This window comes from Mytilus trossulus, unplaced genomic scaffold, assembly GCF_036588685.1.
Source record: "Mytilus trossulus isolate FHL-02 unplaced genomic scaffold, PNRI_Mtr1.1.1.hap1 h1tg000210l__unscaffolded, whole genome shotgun sequence".
Classification (NCBI taxonomy): Eukaryota; Metazoa; Mollusca; class Bivalvia; order Mytilida; family Mytilidae; genus Mytilus; species Mytilus trossulus.
Window position 1 is genome coordinate 883,594 of NW_026963310.1, and position 27,718 is coordinate 911,311.

Sequence of the window (27,718 nt, forward strand, 5' to 3'; positions counted from 1 at the left end):
CATATCACATGGTTAGAAATATTAACCTTTTTTATGTAGTTCCAAATGAAGTTGATCCAGCAGCAAATTATATGCATATTCAGTACTAGAACACATCTTCTTATTTTTATGTCAAAGTATAAAATCAAGACTGATACACTGAACCAGATTTTAACTTGCTTATCAACCATTCAGTCACTCATTGAAAATGTCACAATTGGCAATATTGCAGATAAGACAACTAGTCAAACACCAGAGATCTGAGACTGTGAAAACATTGCTAGAACTTCAGCCGGACAATATTGTATGTCAAATACATGTGATAAAATGGGCAATGAACTAATTTAGGTGTATTAAGTTATCAGATTATTTGGTGCATGTAATCTGCATGTAGCTTTCAGTAAAATATCTTATTTCCTGGGTCTAATAAAAGCAACAAGGACAAAGTTGTACTGGCATATACAATAACTCAAACTCTACAATTATTGAAACGGAAGTTTTATTTATATAACATAGTAGATTATTAACAGAATCCTGATAATTTCCCTCTTCTCTGTAAGTTTGTACGTAGTAGGTGTCAAGTCTCTTGTAGTTTATATTTTAACATCATTTTTATCAATTTTTTCTTAGTTTCATAACTAAAATAACAAAATATATAAAACACACAACACTAATCTGTTCCAATTTGATCTTAATTTTTTCCATTTGCATTTTGGCTGCCTTTAATTCAATTCTTTTTTTTTCAGCTGTTCAAATGGACAAAAATTTAATCAAATGAGATCAGAACAAGAACACATCACTTCACATCATTGGTTTAATTTTTTTATCAGTCTTATTTTTTTACTTTAAAATCTTCAACGAGTGATGAGCTCTTTATAAAGGAGGTACAGAAAAGTAAACAAAGTGTAGAAATGAAACAGAAGCATTTTCCCCCAAGACAATAAGCAAGGGAAGAATTAAAACGACTGTCATAACACAAACTCAAATTTTTTACACATATTTTACATAATTTATACAATTTTTTTGTTGTTTTTTTAACATAATATATTACACTTTTTATTTCACAGCTACACTAGTACTACACAATGTAGCTGTATATTTTCATATTAATACAATCAATGAAGGATAAAGTTAATAATCTAATAATTTTTTTACATACTTACCTGGTTAAAAACCAGTATATAATGAGCAGTTTTCTCAATTCACATTTTTTTCTCTTTTTTTACAATATTTTTCATTATTTTCATTACAGGATGGAACCTTTTAAAAGAGGTTCACCAAGGGAGATAATAAAAACAAGATTTTCACTCTTACACTGAATGTTTTAAATCCTTATTTAGATAATAATTTGAAAATGTTTTCACAAGAAATAACATTAAATTAACTTATCTTTGATAAACAAAGTAGTTTAATTTCGACATTTTCTCTATTATTTCAAATACTGAAAAGCTAAGCAATGCTGACAAGAGCTTCGAACAAATTATATATAGTGACACAATATGGTTATTTCTTACAATTTTTGGAAAAAAGAAAACAATCCAAATTATATAACTACAAGATAAATGTACAATAATAATAAACAAGTGGGCAAACATATCTAAACAAAGGCTTTGACAATACAGTTTATAAATGCTTGTAGTCATGGTAACAAGAAAATCTGTCCAATTATCTGCCCTTAGGATCTACTCCGGTTTTCCTGGTTCCCTCTTTAGTTTGCTGCTTCAGTAGCAGGTGTTGTTTCTTTGGCTTGATGAGCTTGCAGTACAGCAACGGCTTCATTTACCTAAAAAATATATATCATTTTCATTATCATTGAAAAATTGAAACATATGGTTGATTAATTAAAGTGATGTCAAGAATTACTGTATACAAAAAATGCTATCAACATTACAAACCAATCCTGTTGTGATTTTTAACAACAAAAAATGGCAATAATAACTAAATTCATTTAAAGTATTTTGATAAAAACAAATATGTGTCCAGAAAAACACAGATTCCCCACTCGCACTATCATTTTCTATGTTCAGTGGACCGTGATATTCAGGTCAAAACTTTTATTTGGCAGTGAAATAAGAAAGATCATTTCTTAGGAACCATGTGTACTAAGTTTCATGTGTTGATTGGACTTCATTCAAAAACCCAAAACACTTTCATTGTATTATTTGCAATGCTATGAATTTGAGTATGAAAATCATAGTGTATGTAATAAATTCAGGGGAAATAGGCTCTTCTATGAAAACATTTAGTTAATTTTGGGTAGTTTCTGAACATCCATTCAGCTCACATGGATTTTAAATTATTCTTTGATGAATGGACGGAAAACCCTTAAGAATAGCCATTTCCTTTTTCTTTTGTAATTCATACAATTGTTGTAGAAAAAAGCTAGGTATTTTTCAATGCTTTTTCAAACATTGTATTGACTTTCAGTGTCATGACAGTAGGCTGGTAGACAAAAGGAAAATTCATTCAATGTGATAAAATACACTTATCATACAGTTAAACAGAGGTTTTCCTAAACGGTTCTTCTTAAAATAATTAGTACTACAAACCTTAGCCTCAAGTGACTCCTTGGATTCCAACATGTGTAACAACTCAGAGTTGTCTATTTCCAATAACATTCCAGTGATCTTTCCAGCCAGGTCTGGGTACATACTTTGGATCAGAGGGAACAGACGTTCTCCTAACATCTGCTTCTGTTCCTGTTGTGGTGCATCAGCCAACATGGTAGAGGTCAGAGGCTCCTGACCTTGAACTTGAATCACTCCTCCTTGGGCTGGAGGCTGAAATAGAATTATATTTATATACAAGTTAATACTGTCTAGTCAATAATGTATTTCTAAGGGACACACTATTTTTATAACATGTAGATTAGAATCAGACAATTTTCGTTATATATTCTTTAAATGAAGCTATATTCACTTTTTTTCTTTCAATCTCTCATTCTTAATTTTCATTTGGTGCAAAACTATAATTAATTTTCCTCCTTATAGAATCACCCCCCCCCCCCCCTTTTTTTTTAAGGGAAGCCACAGCTTCATTTATTTTGTAAAAAACATAATTTATCAGGTCTGAGGAATCATGCTGAAATCTAAAGAATGTCTTACTGTATATTCTGAACTAAATGTTCCTCCTACCTGTGGCATAACCATGTTTTGTTGTCTGCCACCTTGAGGTGGGTTTCTCATCTGTGTAGCCGAGTACCTGCTGGCAGGGTTCATTACTCCAGCTGGGGGTGGTACTTGTCCTCGGCCTGGTACAGATTGTGGCATGCGAGGTGGTTGTCCAGTGCCAGACTGTCCTGTGATTGGACGGGCATTCATGCCACCACGGATGTTACCTTGACCAGGTTGTCTTGCTCCAGCGGCAGCAGGATTTCCAGGTCTGACCTGTTGTCCAGGCATATTCTGGAATCCTGAAATAGGAAGAATCATTGTAATACAAAGCAGGCTAGTAATTTTGTCTATCAAGAAATTTCATCACTCAATTTTATATCAACAAATTTAAATTTAATATATACAGGTTAATAATATCTCCAAAGACCTTTCATCGAAAATCTTGGTAATACACATTTGTATTTCTGTCATTGTTTTTTATTAATCAAGCCATATGTTTTCTTGCTTGAATTGTTAAACAATTGTAATTTGGGAGCTATAATGTATGGGTTTTGCTCATTTTTGAAAGCTGTACAGTGATATATCATGTAAATTGTTAACAATTTCTTTTGTCATTTGGTCTCGGTGAAGAATCATGGCATTGGCAGTTATACAACATCTTCTTATTTTTATACATACCACTAGCTGGTGTTGGCTGTCTTAGCTGTGTTGGCCATCTTGGACTGGCCCTCATCTGTGGTACCTGTGTTGGGGCATAGAAGTTTCTCTGTCCCTGTGTCATGGTAGGAAGGATATACCCTGGTCCAGCTGATGGGAACATCTGACTCATCATACCGGCAGCAGGCTGTCCCTAAAATCATTAACAAATCAAGCATATAACAAACACACAAAAGATCAATGATTTAGGGATATGCTTGTTCAGTTTATACCAAATATTTCAAACTTGTCATGCTTGTTGATCTTTCAGTTTTGGACTCTCCTAGGGGAGAAACCTGCTCGGATCCACTATTAGAATCAATATTGTATGCTTTTATCCTTGGATACAAATAAAAATCCAACAATTTCAAATAAATGTATTGACTGTATTCAATTTTGAATATCATACCAAATTTGGTGAGTATAATTTGCAGTTGGTAGAGATGTGTATAATACACAATTGTTGACAGTTTTTTTCTTCAGTTTTCTTCTATATTGTATGTATCATGAGGTTTTTCATTTCATTTATATATATATATATGTGTAACCCAAAATATAAATATCAATATTTTATGGCAATGAATTAGCTTGCAAAGAAATAACTCAAATCTTTACCTGCATTCTGATACTAGCAATACGCTGCATGTACTGTGATGCCAAGTGAGCCTTCCTGTCCTCTTTACGTTGGGCTAGAGCCACATACAAAGGTTTGGCTACCACAATTCTACCATTCATTTCTGTTACTGCCTTAGTTGCCTCTTCCGGAGAACTGAAACAAACAAACCCAAATCCTTTGGATCTTCCACCTTCCGACATAACCTGGAAGTAAAATTGAAATAAAAAGTAAATATATAAATAAAATAAATATTAAAGTGCTGTTCTGTTAAAACATACATAATTTTAACAGATGGCATTTTGAAAAAGGGCTAGCCGTCTGTAGTGGTAATTTTGGAATTTCACCGACATTCTCAGTTCAAAAGCATAGTTGACATCCATCCAAGCAAACCAAAGATAGTACCTTTACCTACACACTCATTGCAATATGCTGCAACATAAACTCCATTTAAAGTGACTGAATGAAGATAATGAACGGATTTTTTTCCTTCAAAATTGTCAGTTCTGCACTTATTTGATAAAAATTTTGCACCATTCCTAATAGCAGTTTAAAGATAATCTAGTATTCGACAACAAGTCATTTTTTCTGCATTCCAGTGGCTGAACAAGAAAGTTAAGTAAACAGAGTTCACGAAAAGGGTCAGTCCTTGGGATTTCACCACCAAAATTTTGCATAGGACTGACCCAATTTTAGTATTTTTCAATAGATTAATCGTGAGGACCAGCAGAATTTCTTCAAGGACCACCTGGTGAAAAAAGATTACGCGAACTCTGAGTAAAATAGTGAGTTTCGTGCACACTTCATCTATTCTGGCTATTCACCAATCAGGATGATAAATTGACCATTGTTCTCTGTCATATATACATACCTTAGCACTTGTAATGGTTCCAAACTGAGAGAATTCCTTCCTAAGTCTTTCATCATCAATGTTGTCATCCAAATTCTTTACATACAGATTGACTCCTTGGTATCTATTAATTCTCTCCATTCGAATTCTTTCAAATTTGTCTTTAAGCTCTGCTTGTCTCTCAGCCTTTTTCTGTGCTCTGCCAGCAAACAAAGTCCTTTCGTGGATGTTTAAACCGTTCAAATCTTCAACAGCCTATCAAAAATCAGACATATTGTATTTTCTTGATATTTTGTCAAAAGCTGATTCATTTAAAAGGCTAAAGCAATGTACAAATTTCAAGTGTGTCTGTGCAACAAACAATTAGAATGCTGTACATGTGTTACTGTAGAAAATGTTTATCTATAGGTAAATAATAAATAATTGTTTATGCACATGTTGGATAGCCCTACAAATGTCTCTGGAAAATTGATTCCAGACCTGAATCAATCAAATTTTGTCAAGCTCACTATTGTTTCTTAAACAGAATACCAAAATTCTTTTGCAAATTATGTGTGGACAAACCCTTTGGACAACCACTATTTGAAAACTCTTCTCAAACAGTTTTGTTATAGACAAGAAATAATAATATATAGGCCTTGAGATGATTTAAATGAGGAGTTTGAATTTCAGTTTTGAAGTTCATAACTTGTGCATGTACACCTTAGGTAAAGTTTTTCTTTATTGTTTCAGCTTTTCTCTATACTGTGGATTCATTTATTTTCGTGGGTATCAATTTTTCACGAAAATTGGTATCCAACAATTAATAATGAATCCACAGTAGCCATGCGAAGCAAAATTCTTTTATCAACTTGCTTGCTATGTTTGTTTTGATGTTTGTTAACAAAAGGAAAGTAGCCTGTTTTAGTCTGTTTACTATATATACTAGAATATGATTGGACAATAAACATTAAGTACATTTCATGTCAATTTTTATTGTCCAATCAAATCCCAGTATATACAAAATAGAGTGAAACTCCTCCTACCTATTGTTTGCAAACATCTAAGCAAGTTGATCAAAGGTTTGCTTTGCATGCTTTCATATAAGAGCTGTAATTTACCTTTTCTGCTGCCTCTGGTTCTTCATAACTAACAAATCCAAATCCTCGACTTTTACCGCCAATGTCAGACATGATCTGTAAATAAAATAATAATTATAATCTTAATCAAAATCATAATATTTCACAACCATAAATAAGTTCCTTACCCTTCAGGAGCACCTGAAACTTTCCAAGATTTTAACAAGAGTTCCTATTGCTGTCTTTAGTTTTCTTCGTTGAGTTTATTTTCTCGATTAAGAGTGATTTGAAAGTAAATCACCATGAGTGTACTGTACAACATTCATTCTACAAAATTGTTCTATCAACAACTATATAAATCAAATTATTGTGATTTTATGAAATTTTCCTTTGACCTTATTGACTGATAATTTCCTTTTTCAGCACAATAGAGTGATATGAAAAAAATATAGCTAGAAACTAAAGGCACACATGCCATTGTCAATGATATTAATAACATCGTCTTGAGTAAATTGGCATCAACAGATTATCATTGGTCATCAACAATTGCTTTTTCCCTTACCGACTCAAGTGAGAAAATCAATCTTTTTGAGATGACCAACAATAATCTATAACTATCTTCTAACTGTCTATCCCATCTACATTTTAGGTTTCTGATCTCTTTCAATGTCCAACAAAGTAGTTCCCAAATCAAATGCATGTCTTAAAACAGAAACACCACCTAGAGGATCTGACTTATATTTTGTAATATTTAAATCCTTTACCAAATGAGAAATAATTTAAAAAGTCATTTTCAACCAATCTAAATTTAATTAATTTTAGAATACTCATACAACTTATAAATTGCCCTTTATAAACAAAATACAGTGGCCTGTCATACCAGGCAGTGGCAGTGAGCGATGGCCATGAATCAACATGGTACATGTACATGGCCACTACCGCAAAATATAGTGGCAAATCTTATAAAATCCAGTTCTGTTTGTTCTAAGGGCTATTCCAGAAAAAAATGTATGGGGTTGGGGGATTGGAAGGCACATTCACATTGTATTAATAATACATGGGTGATGGGTATCAGAGCATCTTTTCACACTATTATGTACTATTATTCTCAATTACAATTATCTGGATGGTGGGTGCTGACCAAAAAACCACCTTCTAATTCCCCCCCCCCCCTACATTTTTTTCTGGAATAGCCCTAAACAAAAAACATATTATTATCATATTCACATCCGAAGTCAACAATACAGTTGTAGATCATACCTTGACACTGATAAGTTTTCCAAATGGTTCAAATATATCTTTCAGTTCATCCTCAGACATATCGTCACCAAAGTTCTTCACGTAGACATTGTTAAATTTCTTCATCTTGTCTCCAAGAATCTCAAGACGTTCCCGTCTATTCATGAATCTTCCTACAAATCTAAAATAAGAAAATATTTTGTTACAGATTGTATGATTATAAACTGCTTGAAAAGACTTAAGGTGGTACCTAACACTACAGAGAGATCACTCTGTAGAGTCTGCTTAACATTTTAATTATGTTGTGTTGTAAAAGGAATATTGAGTTTCTCAATGATCAAAATTGGTGTTTGTCAAACTGCTATATAATTATATATAAAACCAGTGTAATTTTTCTGACAAAACCGTTGGTTCAAAAAAATTAACCAGATGCTCCGCAGGGCGTAGCTTTATACGACCGCAGAGGTTGAACCCTGAACGGTTGGGGCAAGTATGGACACAACATTCAAGCTGGATTCCGCTCTAAATTTGGATTGTGATTAAATAGTTGACACAGCATAGGTTTCTGACACAGAATGAATGTATTCAAATGAACTTAAAATTTTTGTTTTCTCTTAGAGCAATTCACTATGCTGTTGAATATTAATCCTCTCAAAAAAATGTTTGAAGAAATTTTCTTTTTATTTATGAAATTTCAAATGAGAAAAATTAAACCCAATTTTTTATTCACATCCCCCTTTCCCTTATTCCAAAACTAATTTCAATAAAAATATTCTAATGGAGTTTGCAACAATTACTACTCATTTAAATACATCATAAACTATTAAGATGTAAAAAAACTGCTTGTTATCACTGAATGGTAAAGATTATCTAAATTTATCAGTTGGTAGTAAAAAGTGAATATACATTGTATATTGTATATAACAAAGATTTAAGTTGATTCTGGACAAAGAAAGATAACTCCAATTAAAAAAAAATCTTGCAGATTTTTCTTGCTTACTATACTGGACAAAGAAAGATAACTCTTACTTAAAAAAAAATTTGCTATTTCACAATATTGTGAAATTAGATATTTCTTGCCATTGCACAATACTGTGCAATTGAAAAGACTTGCTATTGCACAATACTTAATATAATAATTTTAGATCCTGATTTGGACCAACTTGAAAACTGGGCCCATAATCAAAAATCTAAGTACATGTTTAGATTCAGCATATCAAAGAGGCCCAAGAATTTAATTTTTGTTAAAATCAAACTTAGTTTAATTTTGGACCCTTTGCACTTTTATTTAGACCAATTTTAAAACTGGACCAAAAATTAAGAATCTACATACACAGTTAGATTTGGCATATCAAAGAACCCCAATTATTCAATTTTTGATGAAATCAAACAATGTTTAATTTTGGACCTCGATTTGGGCCAACTTGAAAACTGGGCCAATAATCAAAAATCTAAGTACATTTTTAGATTCAGCATATCAAAGAACATCTTCGCTAGCCAAGGGTTACGATCCACTCCCGCTCTCTTCACCCTTGGCGGATTGAGATAATATTTCGGAGACACAAGGTAAGGATTTTTATTGGTTGCAGTAGATACTCGCTGCATCCAATCAAAAAGCGCCTATAACATGATCACGTGTAAATGTTGAAAGTGTTTGTAAACAATTGCCACGTGTTTATTGTGCAACAAGTCTTTACATCACTAAACATAGGACTATATTTAGTGACAACTTGAATGTTTTTAATCAACTTAAAGAAGTTTCTGTGTATGTTTCATGCACAAATGCATGAATATTGACATATATTTTCGTTTCCGGCTTTACCAAGTGGTTAGAATCTAGACGCTACCTTGTTTTTATCTCCAAATTGAAGAGTGCAAGTGCTACCATTGGTCAAGAATAATTTATTCGGAATGGGCGTGACTTTAAACTTCCGATAGATGGCGCAACATTGATATCACAAATGTTGGCTCAATCTGCCAAGGGTGAAGAGAGAGGGATTGGATAGTAACCCTTGGCTAGCGAAGATGATCAAAGAACCCCAAGGTTTCAATTTTTGTTAAAATCAAACTAAGATTAATTTTGGACCCTTTGGACCTTAATATAGACCAATTTGAAAACGGGACCAAAAATTAAGAATCTACATACACAGTTAGATTCGGCATATTAAAGAACCCCAATTATTCAATTTTGATGAAATCAAACAAAGTTTAACTTTGGACCCTTTGGGCCCCTTTTTCCTTAACTGTTGGGACCAAAACTCCAAAAATCAATACCAACCTTCCTTTTATAGTCATAAACCTTGTGTTTAAATTTCATAGATTTCTATTTACTTAAACTAAAGTTATTGTGCGTAAACCAAGAATAATGCTTATTTGGGCCCTTTTTTGGCCCCTAATTCCTAAACTGTTGAAACCAAAACTCCCAAAATCAATCCCAACCTTTCTTTTGTGGTCATAAACCTTGTGTCAAAATTTCATAGATTTCTATTAACTTAAACTAAAGTTATAGTGCGAAAACCAAGAAAATGCTTATTTGGGCCCTTTTTGGCCCCTAATTCCTAAAATGTTGAGACCAAAACTCCCAAAATCAATACCAGCCTTCCTTTTATGGTCATAAACCTTGTGTTAAAATTTCATAGATTTCTATTCACTTTTACTAAAGTTAGAGTGCGAAAACTAAAAGTATTCGGACGACGACGACGACGCCAACGTGATAGCAATATACGACGAAATTTTTTTCAAAATTTGCGGTCGTATAAAAATTGAACGTGACAAATTAATTTTAGTGAAAGTGTTGGGTACCACCTTAACAGCATTCAAACATTTGAACTAGCATGTTATTACCAAACACTTTCAAGAATCAATATCATGTACAGTCTTTAATAAATGGATGCATCCATGGGAAATATGTCCCCACTTGCGTATCACGTTAAAAAGGGAAATAAATCAAGTTAAGTAAAATTCCACATGTAATGACCTTATACATGTAGGTTATCAGCAATGTGTTTAAACAATTTTTCCATTAGTAAAGAGACATAATTTTTAATTCATAAATGGGACACCAAATTCATGTGTTTTGTGGTAAGAAGCATTAAGTACTAGTACAAAGTGGCATTATAATGAAGAAATAAAAAGCACAAGTTTTCAACTTTTTCACACTGTGCTTTTAATTTTCCCATTTAAACTCTATACACAACCAATGATAACAAAGAAAACTTACACTTTCTTTCCATTCAACAACATGCCGTTTACTTTTTCAATGGCATTTCTGGCTGCTTCCTCAGTCTCAAAATGTACAAATCCGTATCCACGTGATCCATGCTCGTCACAGACAATCTAAAAATAGATGTTACAAAACTTACATATATAGTAACAGAATAACACTTGTATAACGAAAATTATTCAATAATTGACCTTTTTTGGAGAAAATTAAATTTGAAATTCCAAAACTTCTGTTTAACTTAGAAAGTTAATATGATTGTGCAATCTGATCAGTCAAATCAATCTGGTTACCTGTTTAATTATACTAGTTACCAATAACTAGAAAATTTAACTATGCATGACAAATGCAAGGGAAAGTTAATAAATATCGGTTGAAGCAAACACATTGAAAATTTTCGACAGAAACAAATGCCTGTGATAAATTTCCTTATTTTACCAAGATCTTTTCATTTTAGACGGCCTTGTTTTTTCATTTTAATTTTTGCTGTGTTCATGTCACATGGTACATAGTAATTTTTATATGTGGGGATACCCAACTATTGAAATGGAACACAATTAAATTTTCACAACATAATTTTTTTACTTGCACCTGACATCAAAAATAAAATCCATTACTTAAGTACCATTCCGTGTAAGAATCATGCAAATTGAAAAAAAAATGATTCACCCTATGTGACCAAATCACTTTATATTGTTATGCTTGCTTTGTTTTTGATTAAAATAAAAATATATCTAATGATAGTTGTTTATTCTTACAGTTTTGTGGTTCTAAATCTTAAATTAAAATGGGTATGACTGCTATTTTCGCCCTATCAAAGTAGTGTAAAAGTGTTGAATATAAGGACATATAACTCCTGTGAACAGGAGCTTATGTATACAGTTAATATTCGAATGAAAAATATCCGATCCATCCTACAATATATCAATTTTTCATATTTGTAGACTTCAACCGATTTCGCATGAATTCGATTTTTAAAACTGCCGTTTTCAAACACCATTCAAAGAAAGACAACTCTGGACAAACTACCATATTTTTCTAGAATGTGAAATGCGCTTAAAAAAATACCTGACGCTTCATACGTGATTTTTATATTATATATTTATAAAAATGAACAGCTGCAAACATAGAATAGACTTTATATTCGACTTTGGGTTTTATTTTCATTTTCATTTATTCAGCGCGAAGGTCATTTGTTTACATTTCGTCACTTCCGCTTATGCTTGACGATAAACCACATACGATATAAAATAATGTAAGTCATGTTTCTGGTGTTTTCTGACCGTTGAAACCATGTAGAGTGTCAAGATTGGACGAGTTATAACCTTTTTTTATTGATATAAACGTTTTCGTTAATTGTTTTACACCATGGAGCCAACCGAGCTAGATTTACGTTGCAGTATTGGCACTTTTCATAGCAGTGATTGTGGACCTTACAGTCGATATCCACAAGAAAAAACAATCGTGAAACTGTTGTCATGCAGAAAAGACATTTCAAACCATCTAAGAACTCTTAAGTTGGCGGTTGGGGGAGTCGGTGGTCTAGCTATAAAATCCCCAGTTGATTTAGGTTCCGAGGCAGACCTACTGTGTCGCAGAGTGGGGTTGTTTACAACCAACTCGTTCCTTACTGTGTGTCCATTTCATCGGTACAAGCTAGGAATAGACTTTAGGCAGGTTAAAAAGTGCACCTACCCAGACCATACTGGAAAAGGGAAGATTTTCAGGGGAGTTTCATCAACTCATAGCCAGCATATTTTGGAAGAGTATGGAGTATTACTTCCTGTTGGAACTGGTTTGTATATTATATTATGATTTTATAAAGTGTGAATCCAGCAAGTACAAGCCTAGCTGCGGTATCGTAGCTCTTTAGGTCCTTTTGTTATTTTTTGACTATTTGCGGTCCGCAAATAGTCAAAAAATAACAAAAGGACCTAAAGAGCTACGATACCGCAGCTAGTACAAGCCCTACCTAGTCCCATAACATATGACTTTGCATTCTTATTCAAAAAAAATTAATGTTTTAATACTTATATTTTCATTTTTTATTTTTTTTTAGACTAAAGCCCCACCTACATTTTACATCTTACATGTACATAATAGAACATATGTATTTGTAGGGGAAGCACATGCATCATGCCCCCACTTGTATTTTACACTTTCAGTGTTGGATACAAATTGGGGTATATATTTGTACATGGTGTATGTGCGACCCTACATGTACATTGTATGAACTGATACCTTTATATTGCAAGTCCACAGTCTCTTAAAACAAATATTTGCAAATCTTGTCAAATGCATACAGACAAGGCGCCATGTTGAAGGCTGTACCTTGACCTACAGTATATAACGGTTTACTTTTATGAATTGTTACTTAGATGGAGAGTTGTCTCATAGGTACTTACATGTATACCACATCTTCCTATATCTCATACTTAGTACAATGTATATAAAAAAATACTTATTATCTATACATAAAATTAAGAATGGAAATTGGGAATGTGTCAAAGAGACAACAACCCGACCTAACAAAAAAACAACAACAGAGGGTCACCAACAGGTCTTCAATGTAGCGAGAAATTCCCGCACCCGGAAGCGTCCTTCAGCTGGCCCCTTAACAAGTATTACTAGTTCAGTGATAATGAACGCCATACTAATTTCCAAATTGTACACAAGAAACTAAAATTAAAATAAAACAAGACTAACAAAGGCCAGAGACTCCTAACATGGGACAGGCGCAAAAATGCGGCGGGATTAAACATGTTTGTGAGATCTCAACCCTCCCCCTATACCTCTAACCAATGTAGAAAAGTAAACACATAACAATACGTACATTAAAATTCAGTTCAAGAGAAGTCCGAGTCTGATGTCAGTAGATGTAACCAAAGAAAATAAACAAAAATGACAATAATACATAAATAACAACAGACTACTAGCATGTTTACTATACATGTAGCATGCTTACTATAAATTCTATATGTGCCTGTCCCAAGTTAGAAGCCTGGAATTTAGCGGTTGTCATTTGGTTTTAGTGATTATATTTGTTTTTCGTTCTTTTTTGTACATACATGTACAAGGCCATTAAATTAGTTTTCTTGCTTGAACATGTTCAATTGTTTTACATTGTAATTTTGGGGCCTTTAAAAGCTCACTATTTCAATAACCCGTTTTGTGCTATTTTAGCATGTTTACATTTTGAAAAAAAAGATTAAAAATATATAGATGTATATATGTGTTCATATATGATTATTACTTGTACTTCATCATATTTATTCATATCAAAAGAATAGAAACAACAAAAGTCATATTGGTACACATGGTACAATGATTATTATTGAAAGCTCACACTATTATTCATGAATTAGATCATTACCTATCAAATGACCAGTCAAATGTAATTTGAACATTTTTATGTTTTAGGTGTATGTTATGAATGCTACTTAAAGTTGCCTAAGCAGGACTGTATGAATGAAGAAAATCTTCAAAGTTTCTCACAAGGTCAGTTATGAAACAAATATTGTTGTTTAGACTAAATTATTTAAGATTTATATATAAATATTTTATGTTTTGACACATTTTATAAGTACTAAGAATAGATGATATATATATATTTTATTTACTAAATTGGCATTTTTATGCCCAAATGATGAATGTGAAAGGGGCACATACATGTATATACAGTTTAGACCTTGTCCTTTCGTACACCCGTCTGTATTGTCCCATTCTTGGTTAAGTTCAGTTTCTAGGATAGTAAATGATGTGTCATTGATAATAAGCAAGTGTATACTACAGGGTTCACTAATAGGTGGGTCATTTTGACTTATATTTCATGCATGAATGACTCTGGTTAAATTTTGGGTTTAAAAGGTTGATTTCTCTCATTTATTTACAGATACCAGACACTACAATGATTCTTGGTCAGAGGATGGGTCTTGGGGTGTACTGCATGATTCAGTCACTATGAATAATGTAATTTTGACCTGCATTTCATTACTTTACTTTGATATTTATATAAATCATGAGTGATTGGGGCATATCATTGTCTTATAGGCACATTTTCTAGTTATGCTTATAGTTAAACCGGTATGCTTATAATTTTGTGTTGTGTAATGAGAGGTCATTTCAATTATCTAAATTAAAATTTTAAATTAAATCTTTTATAGAATTATCTGTAGCAGAATCTACAGAAGATGATGGCCAATTTTACAAATTTGGTAAACAGCATGTCTTAAAAAATGCAGTAACACTACAGGTAAGTCTTTATAAGATATTAATGATGTTGGTATGAGTTGACCAAAAAAAGGAAAAAATTGAAAGCCTTTTTCAAAAATTTTACATTTTTGTCAAAGTGTCAAAGTAAATACTTTTGTCAAAATTTGATAAAAATTAAATGAGCAAAATTAATTTTATTGAAGGTGTTTAGTATGACCTTTATAATAAGATTTATATAGAGTCAGCATATAAGGTAAACACTTCTGCTGCTGTTTTTTCTATGCTGAATGAGCTTTTTCATAGACTGTATAACATTAAGGCACCACAATGGATAATTCTTAACTGTTCGGGTGTCTCTATGACCTAACGATATTGAGACTGGTTTAAGGTCAATGACCCATATAAAACTTCTGTTATGCTTATACTAGTGTATATATATATATATATATATGTTTGTTTATTTCTTCTTTAAGCCTCGAGACAAAGGAGCAACATGTTTTGAAAACTCACAGTCATGTACTAATGATGCAGTGGTTGACTCCGACTTTCAAAGCATAAATGTAGGTATACATTTAAATGTATGAATAAATGCAATTAATTTGTCATGTGGAATAAGTTGTCCCATGCTTCATAAACACAACAAGATGAAATTAATGGATCTTTGAACATGTTGAAATATTGGAAATTGGACCAAATTAACACTTTTGTTAAATCATTTCCTAGCTGTGTAAATCTAGTAATAGTGGACATGTTATGTTGACATAAAATTATGACATTTGAGACATTCAGTATAATCACTATATTTGTAACATAAACTGTCAATTTCAGGCAGCAATCATTTGAATTTCTTTGTCTATGTTTTTTTTTCTGGACATATATTTTTTTTTTCCTTTGGGTGAAAATCCAAATCTTTTTAGCAACAAGTGGAAAACATTTTTTATATTATGTTATTTTTTATTTTAAATCTTTTTTTTTAAATAGACTTCAAGTTCTCAACCACTGTCACAAATATCGTCATGGAGTGAGGAAAACATTGATACAGTTCTGACTGATTTGAATGATGCCATAGATGTTTTAGGTCATGGACAAATCAGTCCAATAAAGTACAGAGTAAGACGTGATTTAGACTTGTTGCAGCCTTCTTCATTACGCACAGTCAAAAGAAAAGCAGGAGAAACTATAAATTTATTTCTAGATGGTGAGTAAATGTTCACCAGGCATGAAATGAAATGCGGTATTTATAAAAGGAATTGTTAATCCAAGCTCTATCCAAAAAGAAGGCCAATCAATAGACAAAAGACCAAATTTTGAACAAATAAGAAACTCAAGAATAAATAAGAAGTTACATTCAGCATTGCAATTTTTAAGAAAGATGATAAACATGTACTCCAAATTAACTTGGGAAACCTCAGGTGCTCTGGAAGGGGAAGCTGGATCGGCTTTGTGCAAGACATCCCAGTGTAAAATTTAAGGATCACAACATAAAAATGGTTTGTGACCCATGTTAATTGAAACAATTTTTTATGAGCACATTATAACATATAGAATAAAGCTTTGTACATTGCAACAAGTGGATTTTCAGATTTCTCCAATCAGGCAAAATCAGGCAAACTCTGTTGAAAATTTGATCAGGTTACACAATATTGCAGAAAAACCCAATTCAGTTAGGAAAGAGTTAATAATCAGTGTTTGTTTTAAACCAAAGGGCTGAGTGATTGTTCATTTCCCCCAAAAAATGCAATCAGGTTATAATCGCAATATCAAACCTTGCATTTTGTAATTTTTTATATGACTTAACTTAAACAGGATTTTCTCAATATCCCAAAAATTAGAATAGCATTTTAGTCCAAAATGACAATTCACAATAATAAATGCATGCTACAATTTTTGAATTTATAGTATATATATTAGAAATTTATTAGTAATAACACTCTTATTTTTATTTTAAGCAATTGCACCTGGGCAAAGTACCAAATTATTAAAGATTCTACAAGAGCCAGACAGTAAGGATGACACTGGAAATTTACATGAAGTGGTATTAAATTTGTACATGGAGAGCTCAGACAGAAGCTTGAAAAAACAGTTATTGTCTATGATTGCACATTCCCATACAAAATCAGAGTTAAAGCAGCTAATTCCAGGAGTGACAGTTCATGCTATTGATGAAGCTCGTAAACATGCAACCATGATTGGAGCAGGTGAGTTCAGTACAGCTTTTTTCCTAATGCATGTAGATAAAGACTTTGGTTAGCTTGCTTGCTTTGTTTATCTATTGTACAATAATATTGGAAAAATGTTTGATTAAATTTAAATATTATATATACAGGTTTAACAATGTCATATATATTGTCTGGAGATTGACAAAGCTTGAATAAACAATTATACAAACAAAGCAATCAAGCCTACCAAAGTTTGGCTCTACAAGCATTGGGATAATAGCTGTAAGGCAACTTTAAAAATATGACTTCCAGATGAAAATTACAGCATAGAAAACAATAGCCATGTGTTAGTATTATATTAACCATAGGTTTGGGCTTAACATGTTTGAAGGGCATCATATTAGAATAATTACATAAAATGTATGTATATTATAACACATTATTTTGCTTGGCTAACATCCTTTTTCTAGTCATTTTGAAAGCAACATTTATTTCAAGATGAATCATAATATATTCATGAGGACACAGGTTACCACAGTAAAGTGCACATGTAAATATAAAAAAAAGATGGTTATCATGCTTTAAGTAGATATAGGAAGATGTGGTATGATTTTATTATTAAAATCCATGGCCCATGACATGAAGACATCAACTCACTACATGGTATACCAAAAAATTATTTGCTCATGACACAAACTCTCAGTATGCCTGCTCCATATGATATATCTTAGTTATTTTGTAACTGTTCATAGTGTTCATTTGATTTCTTCGAATCAAAATACTGTTGTACATAATAACTTCATATTTTAATTTATAAGCAATTGTAATAAATGCATAATTTCTTGTTTACTTGTGATATTTAATAAGGCAGTTTATTTTACACAAAGGAATGGGTGTGCCATCAAAAGAACCTGCAAAAAGACAGAAAATGGACAGAGAGAAGTTAGACCATGCCCTTGACTTCTTCTTTGATCCAACTTTTCACCAGGTAAGAACATCTTCATATAAAACCAATTAACGGAAAACATTTCTATGCTTATAGTTAACATTGTCAGACTGAGCTATTAATTGTCAGGTTTTATACTCTGATCATGCATGTGTAAGGGTATTTTTTCTATGATTTTGCCAATGACTTTTGGTCAATACATCCCATTGTTAGTTCTGCATTTGAATAGATTTATTTAACAGATACCAGACATGTTGAAGTATTCAAAGAGAGATAACTCTTAAACCAGTCGACATGAGACTATAAAATGTTCTTATAATTAATGCAATTTAAACTGTGGCACTATGATTTGAGTGCCATGGTCAGAAATTACTATATTTTTGACATCAGATGACAGATTGTTAGAATATATTTTTATTTTCAGATAACAGCCTTTGGAACAAAAGAAATGAAGCTCAGCTCGGGAACACTGTTAACAATACCAAATGTAGTTAGGACTGCCTATCATTCAACACTGGTTGAAACATACCTGTCTTATTGTTCAGAAACAAGTTTTGATCCACTTTGTAACTCGTCATTATTTAAAATATTGAGTGAATGTCCAGCATCAAGGCGAACAAATCTTAAGGGTCTGGACAACATAGCTGCTGATGGTAATTCTGCATATGATACACTTATGGATGTAATTGGTGTTTTAGAGAATCAAAGTATAGGAAGAAGTAATGCCATACTGAAGGAGTGCAAAGAAAAGCTACAATCCAGTAAACTATACATAAAGACTGAATACAAGCTGCATCTAGAAAGAGAAAGTAGATGTCCAGATCATTGCATCAACTTTGGACTTAGTGACATAACAAACAGAAATTTGACAAATCAGTGCTGTAACCATGACCATGACATGACCTGTGACAGATGCAATGATTTTGATGAAGCTATTTCCATGCTGAGATCCTTTGTTTTGGGAAATGATGGTATGCAATACTTTGTATAAAGCATTTTTTAAAGTGTCCAAATATATTTCTTTGACAACATTTTAAGTCATGAAAAAACCTAGTGGCTCAAGATTGGTAATACGATATTTAAAAATTACCATATGAACAGGAAATTATTTTAGAGCTCACCACTTAAATTTAAATTAAGCAGGAACTGCCTACTTACAAGCACCCAGTCTCTGGATGGTAAAAAAAAAACCATGACAAATCTCGTCCAAGGGTAAAGCAAATAATGTTCTAAACCTAGTTTATAACTAAAAATGTGCAAGAAACACATACAAACAACAAAATATTGCCAACTCAAGAGAGAGGTGCTAAATGATGTTTTGTGTATGCTTTTTAACACACACACCCTCCGCCGTCCTCCCCTTTACACAAACACACATGTTTAAGGACAAGCATATGAATAAGATACAAACATGTAAGTATGGCAAAATACAATTCCTCTTATCGTTTAACCTGCCTGAAGAACAACAGATACAAATTAGAGGTAATTTATTTAGTGGACTTTGATCGCTACTTGTCAATGGATTATCAAGTTATACATGTATGGTGACCTTCTGCTGTTGTGTTTTTTTATTTTGGTCGGGTTGTTGTCTCTTTGACACATTCCCCATTTCCATTCTCAATTTTATTATCTGTATTAATAAGTTTTTAGCAATATTTACCAAAAAATATGGAATGCAAAATTTTATAATTCATTGACTTGACAAACATTTTTTTATCATAATTGCAGATTTGTCTATAGAAAAACAGCGAGAGTTAGAGCACGATCTAAGTACTTCAGAAAGCGCAGTTTTTGATTGGAAATGCCACATAGTGAGATTGGTCGCCCAAGATTCTTGCAGAAAAGAGAAACTTCTAAACCTTAAGAATGGAGAAGTCATGGTTGTTATGGACTGGGCAATGAAATTCCTCCCTTTATTGTTCAGAGAAAAACAAAGTGATTGGTTTGGACAGAAGGGGCTGAATTGGCATGTAACTGTTTGTGTTTTTAAAGATTATGAAAATCAGCTTAAGGTAAGATTTTGTGTGACATATATTTATATTTCTATTTTTATTATACATCAGATTATAATGTAACCAGCTTAGTATGTGTCTATCACTTTGTGTTTACTTTATAAACAAAGGAAATTGTTACTCTCAACTACATCTCTTGTTTTTTTCTTTTTCTTCGATTCTATCTTAAGATGGGGATATTTTATTTTAAATTTAATTGTATATATAAAAACAATTATCCCCGGCTTAGTATATTTCTAGGATTTAGATAGGTTAAAGCACATCATTACAAAACCCATACCCCCTGGGTGTTGCTAACCCATATCCCTGGATGTTGCTACCTATTACATCGGGGAACTTCACGCGCGTGTTCCTTAGTTCCATGGTTGTTCCTAATGAAATATCTGTAGATTATCCATGATGTCTGTATAATTAGATACTTACTCCACTAAAGATTTTATATTATTTTGTAAGGAATGTACACATTTTAGTAAATGCATCACTATGCTACCACATTGTTAATGAATTGGACTACTGACCTAGTTATGCAAATAACCCATGTTGATGTCACGCTGTAAAGTTCTGTGGATTTTGATCTTGATCTTATCATTAATGAACAAGCTCCAGAAATAAATTATGAAAGTATTAAAGAGAAAATCATTGCTTTGAATGACTGAGGTACTGTTTCGAAGTATGATTGGTTGGTCCTCCCTTGGGGAGATTGACCAGTACGAGAAACAGAAAAAGCACATTTAAATTGTTACTGTTTTATAAATGCTTTTAAAATTACTGTATACAAAACATTAAATCATGTTACTTTGATTTCAGCATCGTACATATGTTCATGTTATGGATGGTGTTAAACAGGATTGGTACAGTGTAGCATGTATGCTGCAACATGTACTATTAGCTCTGAAAAAGCAACAACCTACTGTGACAACAGCATTTTTGAGAAGTGACAACGCAGGGTGTTACCACTGCAGTAATTTATGGCATGCTGTTCCAGCAATATCAGAAGAAACAGGTATGTTTATTATTACTTAGGTAGTGAGCAGGTCACTTACACACACTGAGTAACTAATAATACCCTGTGTGACTGTCTGTCAATGTACTTTGAAAGTCAAGCTTTGACAGATTGATGGATATTGGTGAATTTTTGCACTGTTGAAATACACTACATAAGGATGTGGATGACATAAGATATAGTATGCAGATAAGATATTAACAATGAAATAATAGAATATAAAAAAGCACACTCCTCTCAAACTGTAACAAGGATTTCTATGAAAACTTACTCAAAGCTAGTATCTTATACATTATTAAACTAAAAAGGATTTCAATGAAAATTTACTAAAAGCAATGTGCATAAATAAATATCACCTTGTATGATAAGGTACAAGTTTTTTTTTTAAGGCTTATACAATGACTTTGACCATGGAATCAAATAATCATGAAAATAAACAGAGCATATCTGAATATGAAAATACAAAAAAAAACCAACAACAAACCATAAAGTCTAACCTTTTTAAAATATTTTTACCTTGAAAGAAACGCAATTTTTTATGGTACTTATAAATAATGTCAAATCAAGTATATATATGATTTCGAAAACAGAATACAATGCAAAACATCTCAGAATGAGAAGACTCAGGTACAAGAACACATATTTCTGGTTATAGGCATGGGTTTTAATGATATTCATCTACTGTCACTTTACTTTATTTGTACTCCTAAATTGCAAGGTAATTAATATATTAAGGTTTAAGTATAATTTTTTCTTATAGGTGTAAATATACAAAGGTACGACTTTAGCGAATCACAGGATGGCAAGTCATATTGTGATGCCAAAATAGCACACATGCGAGCAAAGCTGAGGAAATATGTAAGCAATGGGGGCAACATATCATGCTCTGCAGATATGAAGAAGGCTTTGGATGACGGAGAGGGTGTTCCAGGATGTCAAATTGCCCATGTTGACATTCCTCTACCAGTAGATCAATTGACGCTCCAGCGTAAAATAAAGGGAATTACCAAGATTTCAAACGTACAATTTGAAAACTGGTGCCAATTAAAATATTGGAAAAACTACAACATTGGTGAAGGTCAAACTATGTCAATAACTCCAATTAATCTTGAGTCAACTTTAAATGTTTTGTCAGACTTTAAAGTACCTTGTAAAGATACTGGAAATATACTAGCTGCCCGAGAAAAACAACCCTCTGAGGAAAGTCAGTCTGATGTTAATCTGACTTGTCCGGAACACAACTGCAATGCAGTATTGCATTCATATTCAGAGCTTAATGACCACTGTTTTGTTGGTGACCATCACTACATGTCCACTTTTGATGGAATCAAAATGAAATGGCGTGACATATGTCTAGATATAGATACAACTTCGTCAAAAACAAAACACAGTACCCTTTCAGCCGGCACGAGTGAATTGTCCCTTGGATGGGCATTGAAAAAGGATAGAAAAAATCATCGTTTTTCAGAGAAGGTAAAAGTTTACCTGAAAGGTGTATTTGATGAGGGTGAAAGTAGTGGCAACAAAGCCAACCCAGTTAATGTTTCTCGGAACATGAGAGTTTGCCATGATGGGGATGGAATGAAAATGTTTACACCAAAAGAATACTTACAACCTAGTCAAATCACTTCCTATTTTTCAAGACTAGTAGTGCTGTCCAGAGCTCCAGCAACAGATGTAGTTGAAGACGATATTGACAGCACCATAGCTATAATTAATCAAGCTGAAGCATTGGAAGAACTTGTTAATATTTTTGTTTGAGAGTGCTTGCTGTAAAATTTATAAGTTATTGCTTGCATATATAATTATGATTTCATTTAAGGAGCAACTGTAATAATTTTTCTTTCCATGGAGAAATAGCATAAAAAAGGTGGTGCACACTAGGCAGGTTATTTAAAGTGTGTCTCAAATTTTTTATGTTATTTCGAATAGAAAAAAAAAATAATTACAGTTATTTCTTATAAGTTTAGTCTAAACCCGAGTAAACCATGCAAAAACCTTGATGTTGTCACAATGAAATAACAAAACTTCACAATAATTACTGATTTTACAGTACAGCTGTCTGCTGGTCAAATTTAAAATAATAATAGAATTATATTAAAAAGATTTATAATTCACGATTTCAAAATTTATTTTATTGTCAGATTGAAAGTAACAAGAATTGTATATGGTTACTCTGAATTAAAAGAACTTTGACATCAAAACAAAATAAAATGAAGAAATTGAGGTTGCAGCTTTTAAGATATAAGACATTTGAAAATGGTGAAAAAATAGTTTTCTCTAGGTTTTACCTTAAGTCCTGTATCATTGGGAACATTTTTGGCTTACACTTGGAAATTGAAATGATCTATTGAACAGACTTATAAATAGAAAAGTGAAGTTTTGTGTGAAAGATATTTTTACACTTTTTGTATTTGGAGATTTAATGTTTTGAATAAAGTATTGAGCATAAAAAAAAGCAGTTCACACAAGTTTGGGTGTATTTGTGTATAACATAATAATTGAAACTTTTTATTCATTTTGCAATTTACATTCAAGTATTATATATACAAATACATAAATCTAATAACTCCATGCTACCTGAAGCATTCATATTATCTCAATCCTGATGTACTCAGAATAAAAACTGTTGGTTTGGATGTATTGATAGTTTGGCTGAATATTTAAATTTAAGTACAATTTTAAATTAAAAAAAAATAAAACTTTTTCTTTTCAACAAGATCAAGTACGATAAAATATGGAAAAATTATATATACATTTGATAAATGAGAAAAGCAGAAACATAAACAATTGTTTACAAAATTCATTATTAGTGCTCATAAATTGGAAATAGAAATTGGATGCTATAAGGAGCTTCAGGAACAAGAGAGAATGTGTCAATTGTGTAAAAGAGAGTTATAGAAGATTAAATACATCTTATATTATAGTGGCCAACTTTAAAAAATAAAAAAAGATCTAATTGTAGAACCTTAATTTGAAGTCAAATTTTATTTGGCATATGTAAAGTCAAGATAAATATGTTCATAGAAAACATAATCTAATTTTTGATTTAGACTGTTAAAAAAAAAACTATACTAACTCAAAATATGGCTGGTTAAAGGTTTTAATTAGTTGTCAATGCAAATACCTTGAAATAAATACAATAAATGTTATTCTTACTTTATATATTTCATTAAGTGTATAATAACAAAGAAGACTTGGTTGTTAGATATACATGTATGGTTGTGCCAAAAATTAGGGCACTGGTACTGGACATTTAGAAGATTATAAGTCCATTTATAGATTTTTAAAAAAGTGTTTGTTTTTTTCTTCATTTATTTTCATTATTTCAATCAATAAAATAAATGTTAACCATTTGTAATCATAATTTGTATTAATTATTCTGCTATTTATGGGTGTCATGATTGCATAATAAATATTTTCTTATTCTGTACATTTTATGATAACCTCAAAATACAGATTGTATGTATCATGTTTATATCTTTTTAAACTGAAGAGATGTATTTTGCTCAAATGTTTGTTGTTGTTCATGCCATGGAAGAATTTTACCCAAAGCCCTGCTGTTTATATAAAATATAAACAATAGTCACAAAAAAATCAAGGAAAAGATTTATTTATGAGGTTATAAGAAGAAGATCTTTAGCTATTTGCTAGTCAATTTTTTTCAAAACAATAAAATGCTTTAGGTCAGTTTGTGCATGGGGCTTTGATATATTTGATATACGCAATGTTTTGCTTTGGCAGTAATAGTCGATAGATACAGGAGTAAATAGTTTGAACAGGAGAACTACCAAGATCTGTATACTCTCTGATTTTCAAATCAATCGGATGAACTGATTTGGTGTAATGAGCTCTGAAATATCAATTTTTATTAGATTTTGACAATATTTTTTAGAGTCTTAGTTTGGTCTGTAGGCTACTATGGCATCTGAGGTTCTTAAAATACAAGCAAGTTTCAAGATTTGGTTTCTAGGAGTGTTGCCGTATAATTACAAATTGCCAATTTTCAACTTAATGTTATAGTTATCAGTATATCCATACATTCAACTCTTGTAAATCCTAAAATGAGACTTTTTCTAAAATGTAACAATATCATTTGTTTTCCATGGCAACCATGGGCAATATTTATTCTTAAGGTCAATATAGCACTATGACAAGAATTATATGATAAAATATACATAAAAAAATAATAAAGAACAATATATGTAAAAGGAACAATGGAAAAGGCTGTCTAAAACAGAATTCAAGAAAATTCAAAAAATCACAAAAATCATGAAATGGGGGGGTAAAAAATGTTTTTTTACAAAAAATCTAAAGGAGTCTACAAATGTTTATTTTTGATATGTTTTGGACAAGGGTCTAATAAACAAATGTTTCTAAACAGATTTCAAATATCAGTCTGTTCATGGGAGATAAATGATATTGAAAATCGATTATTTTCAATTTTTCCTCTGGATGCAAAAATTGGTAATTTGGTTGCCATGGAAACATAATTTGAAGAACTGTTTCCCTCTCCTCGTATACTTACATATTAAGAACATGTCTTTAACTTCAACATTATATTGTTATATATTTCAAGTTACTTCGAAATTAGGGTGAAAGAGATCAAGAAAATATGCCAAATTTCAGGTTTTTAGGGCGAAATAACTAGGTAATTTATGACAGCACGGTAACCATGGCAACCGAATAGCAAAATAGTAATATTTTTTCATTTTTTTCACTTATTCCCTGAAAGGAAACAATAGAACCCCATGAGATCCAATTTTGCAACTACCAGTGAATCACCCTTTGCATGATTCTTACACGGAATGGTACTTAACAGTTCTCTTACCTTACAGGATAAAATATTTCCAAAGGCAGAGAATGTATCGTATAATGCCTTATTGTCAATGCTTTTGTCAAGATTCTTGATGAATACGTTGCCAACACCAGATTTTCTCAGAGATGGATCTCTTTGTGACCACATGATTCTTATTGGTCGACCTTTGATGGTGTCAAAGTTCATTGTGTCAAGGGCTCTCTCAGCTGCAAAAGATACATGAGTATGTTCAGCCAGCCTGCATTTCATTTACTAGTATTTTGCATATTTTGTGTCAAGATTCTTTTTCAGAAAAGACATTCACAATCAAACCTGATGACATGTACATTTGTATAACAGTTTTTACAAGTTTACAAAAACCTTGAATTTTACATTTTGTACATACACAAACATGACATATAAATTATTTTTTGTTAGTCAGTGAGAACAATTTGTTAATAAACATTTTTTTAAGGTACATGTACTACCCACTTGGACAGTTGGAAAAATATGTGGGTCTGAAACGCTGAAGAGGTGTCTGGAATGAAAACAATAATGACAAAGCAATGCCACAGCAGCTGATTGGCCAGTGTATTAAACGTTTGAAGGGGTAAAGACCGTGCAGTGTTATCACCTAGTAATCTATGTACTAAACAGCAGTCACTATTGATTTTGTGAATTTCCAATCCTGCAACACTTCTAGCTTGATCTGACAACCAAGATGATGTTTTTACTTGTCCGAATACTGCATTAACTCATCCGGGCAATCGAACAACATTAACTGAAGTGTCAGAGCCTGATGTTTGCCTTAATGGTAATATTTTAGTGGGTTTGAATCCTAATTTTCTACATCATACGATGATCCATCAGCACATTGATGACTATACGTCGGCAAACTTTGATATTTGATAATGGTATTGTTTTAGTGGGTTTGAATTCTAATTCTATTCTGGTGGGGCAATTACCTTTTTAAAAACATGTGCGAGTACAAAAAAAATGTAGGTGGGAGGCAAGTTGACTTAATTGCCACTGACAATCTGTCTGACATGTGTCTGGTCTAAGGTGAAATTGAAATGTATGAATGATCACAATTTGAATACATGGAAATTTAAATTTGTTATCAGATATACAACTTTGGATATCTTACCATCTGCTGGCTGCTGAAAGTTGACATAAGCATAACCAAGTGAACGTCTTGTGATCATATCTCTACAGACACGGATACTGAGGACTGGACCTGCTGTTGAAAATTTCTCGAACAACATAGCTTCGGTGACATCTGGGTGAAGATCTCCTACATACAATGAAGCCATTGGGTAACTTGCTCCAGCCGGATTGATATTAGTCGTCATTTTCAGAGGTTAAAATATGGCGCTGTTGATTGCTAGAAGAAATAAGTTGTTTTTGCTTTCTGTTCTATCACAAACCTACCGTTTCAGTAGTTTTTTTAATAGTTTTGTTACTTTTTCAATTTTTTTGTATTTTTTAAAAGTTTTTTAGCTTAATTTCTTCCAGTTTAAGTGTTGTGTGAGACAACTTTTTGCACACAACACACGGCAACCTCACGATTTGAGAAGAGGGATAGGAAAGGTAATTCGCCGCGATTTTTATATCATCTGAAACCGGATAATCCTACACTCAAATAATCCAAGAATATCGAGACGAAATCAATAACATTAAACCACTGGCAAGTCATCATTTTCTACTCTTTCAATAATTTTCGAAACTTTCACTTTTATTTTTGTACTCAGTATGAATAATTATTCTTTATTGAAGGACAATTTCCAAAGAATTTCCACCAATTTTTTTTCAAATTGTGA

At 32.1% G+C, this 27,718-nt stretch overlaps 2 protein-coding genes across 3 annotated transcripts; one reads left to right on the plus strand and one right to left on the minus strand.

The window, feature by feature from the left end:
• Positions 1–461: 461 nt before the first annotated feature.
• On the minus strand, positions 462–27,500 carry LOC134700981 (polyadenylate-binding protein 4-like). Of its 2 annotated transcripts, none has more exons than XM_063562123.1 (11): positions 27,046–27,500; positions 25,932–26,125; positions 10,769–10,884; positions 7,570–7,729; positions 6,352–6,426; positions 5,273–5,506; positions 4,404–4,607; positions 3,771–3,942; positions 3,084–3,391; positions 2,529–2,759; positions 462–1,762 (listed from the first exon to the last, which is right to left on the minus strand). In XM_063562123.1, exons 1-11 carry the CDS (start codon positions 27,248–27,250, stop codon positions 1,688–1,690), a joined length of 1,974 nt encoding a protein of 657 aa, XP_063418193.1. In that variant the 5' UTR covers positions 27,251–27,500; the 3' UTR covers positions 462–1,687. The 2 variants fall into 2 exon arrangements, with proteins under 2 accessions (XP_063418193.1, XP_063418194.1); XM_063562124.1 differs by having other exon boundaries at positions 3,114–3,391; positions 27,046–27,499.
• On the plus strand, positions 19,875–22,983 carry LOC134700982 (uncharacterized). Its single transcript, XM_063562125.1, has 3 exons — positions 19,875–20,097; positions 20,905–21,100; positions 21,861–22,983. The coding sequence occupies exons 1-3, from the start codon at positions 19,963–19,965 to the stop codon at positions 22,859–22,861; spliced, it is 1,332 nt and encodes a 443-aa protein (XP_063418195.1). The 5' UTR covers positions 19,875–19,962; the 3' UTR covers positions 22,862–22,983.
• Positions 27,501–27,718: the final 218 nt, after the last annotated feature.

Coding starts and splice junctions, on each gene's coding strand:
- LOC134700982 (XM_063562125.1), top strand. CDS start 19,963: ATGGTTGTTATGGACTGGGCAATGAAATTCCTCCCTTTATTGTTCAGA. Junction 20,098..20,904: donor ATTATGAAAATCAGCTTAAG/GTAAGATTTTGT, acceptor CTTTGATTTCAG/CATCGTACATATGTTCATGT. Junction 21,101..21,860: donor AGCAATATCAGAAGAAACAG/GTATGTTTATTA, acceptor TTTTTCTTATAG/GTGTAAATATACAAAGGTAC.
- LOC134700981 (XM_063562123.1), bottom strand. CDS start 27,250: ATGACGACTAATATCAATCCGGCTGGAGCAAGTTACCCAATGGCTTCA. Junction 4,608..5,272: donor GAACCATTACAAGTGCTAAG/GTATGTATATAT, acceptor TTTTACTTCCAG/GTTATGTCGGAAGGTGGAAG. Junction 1,763..2,528: donor AGGAGTCACTTGAGGCTAAG/GTTTGTAGTACT, acceptor TATATTTTTTAG/GTAAATGAAGCCGTTGCTGT.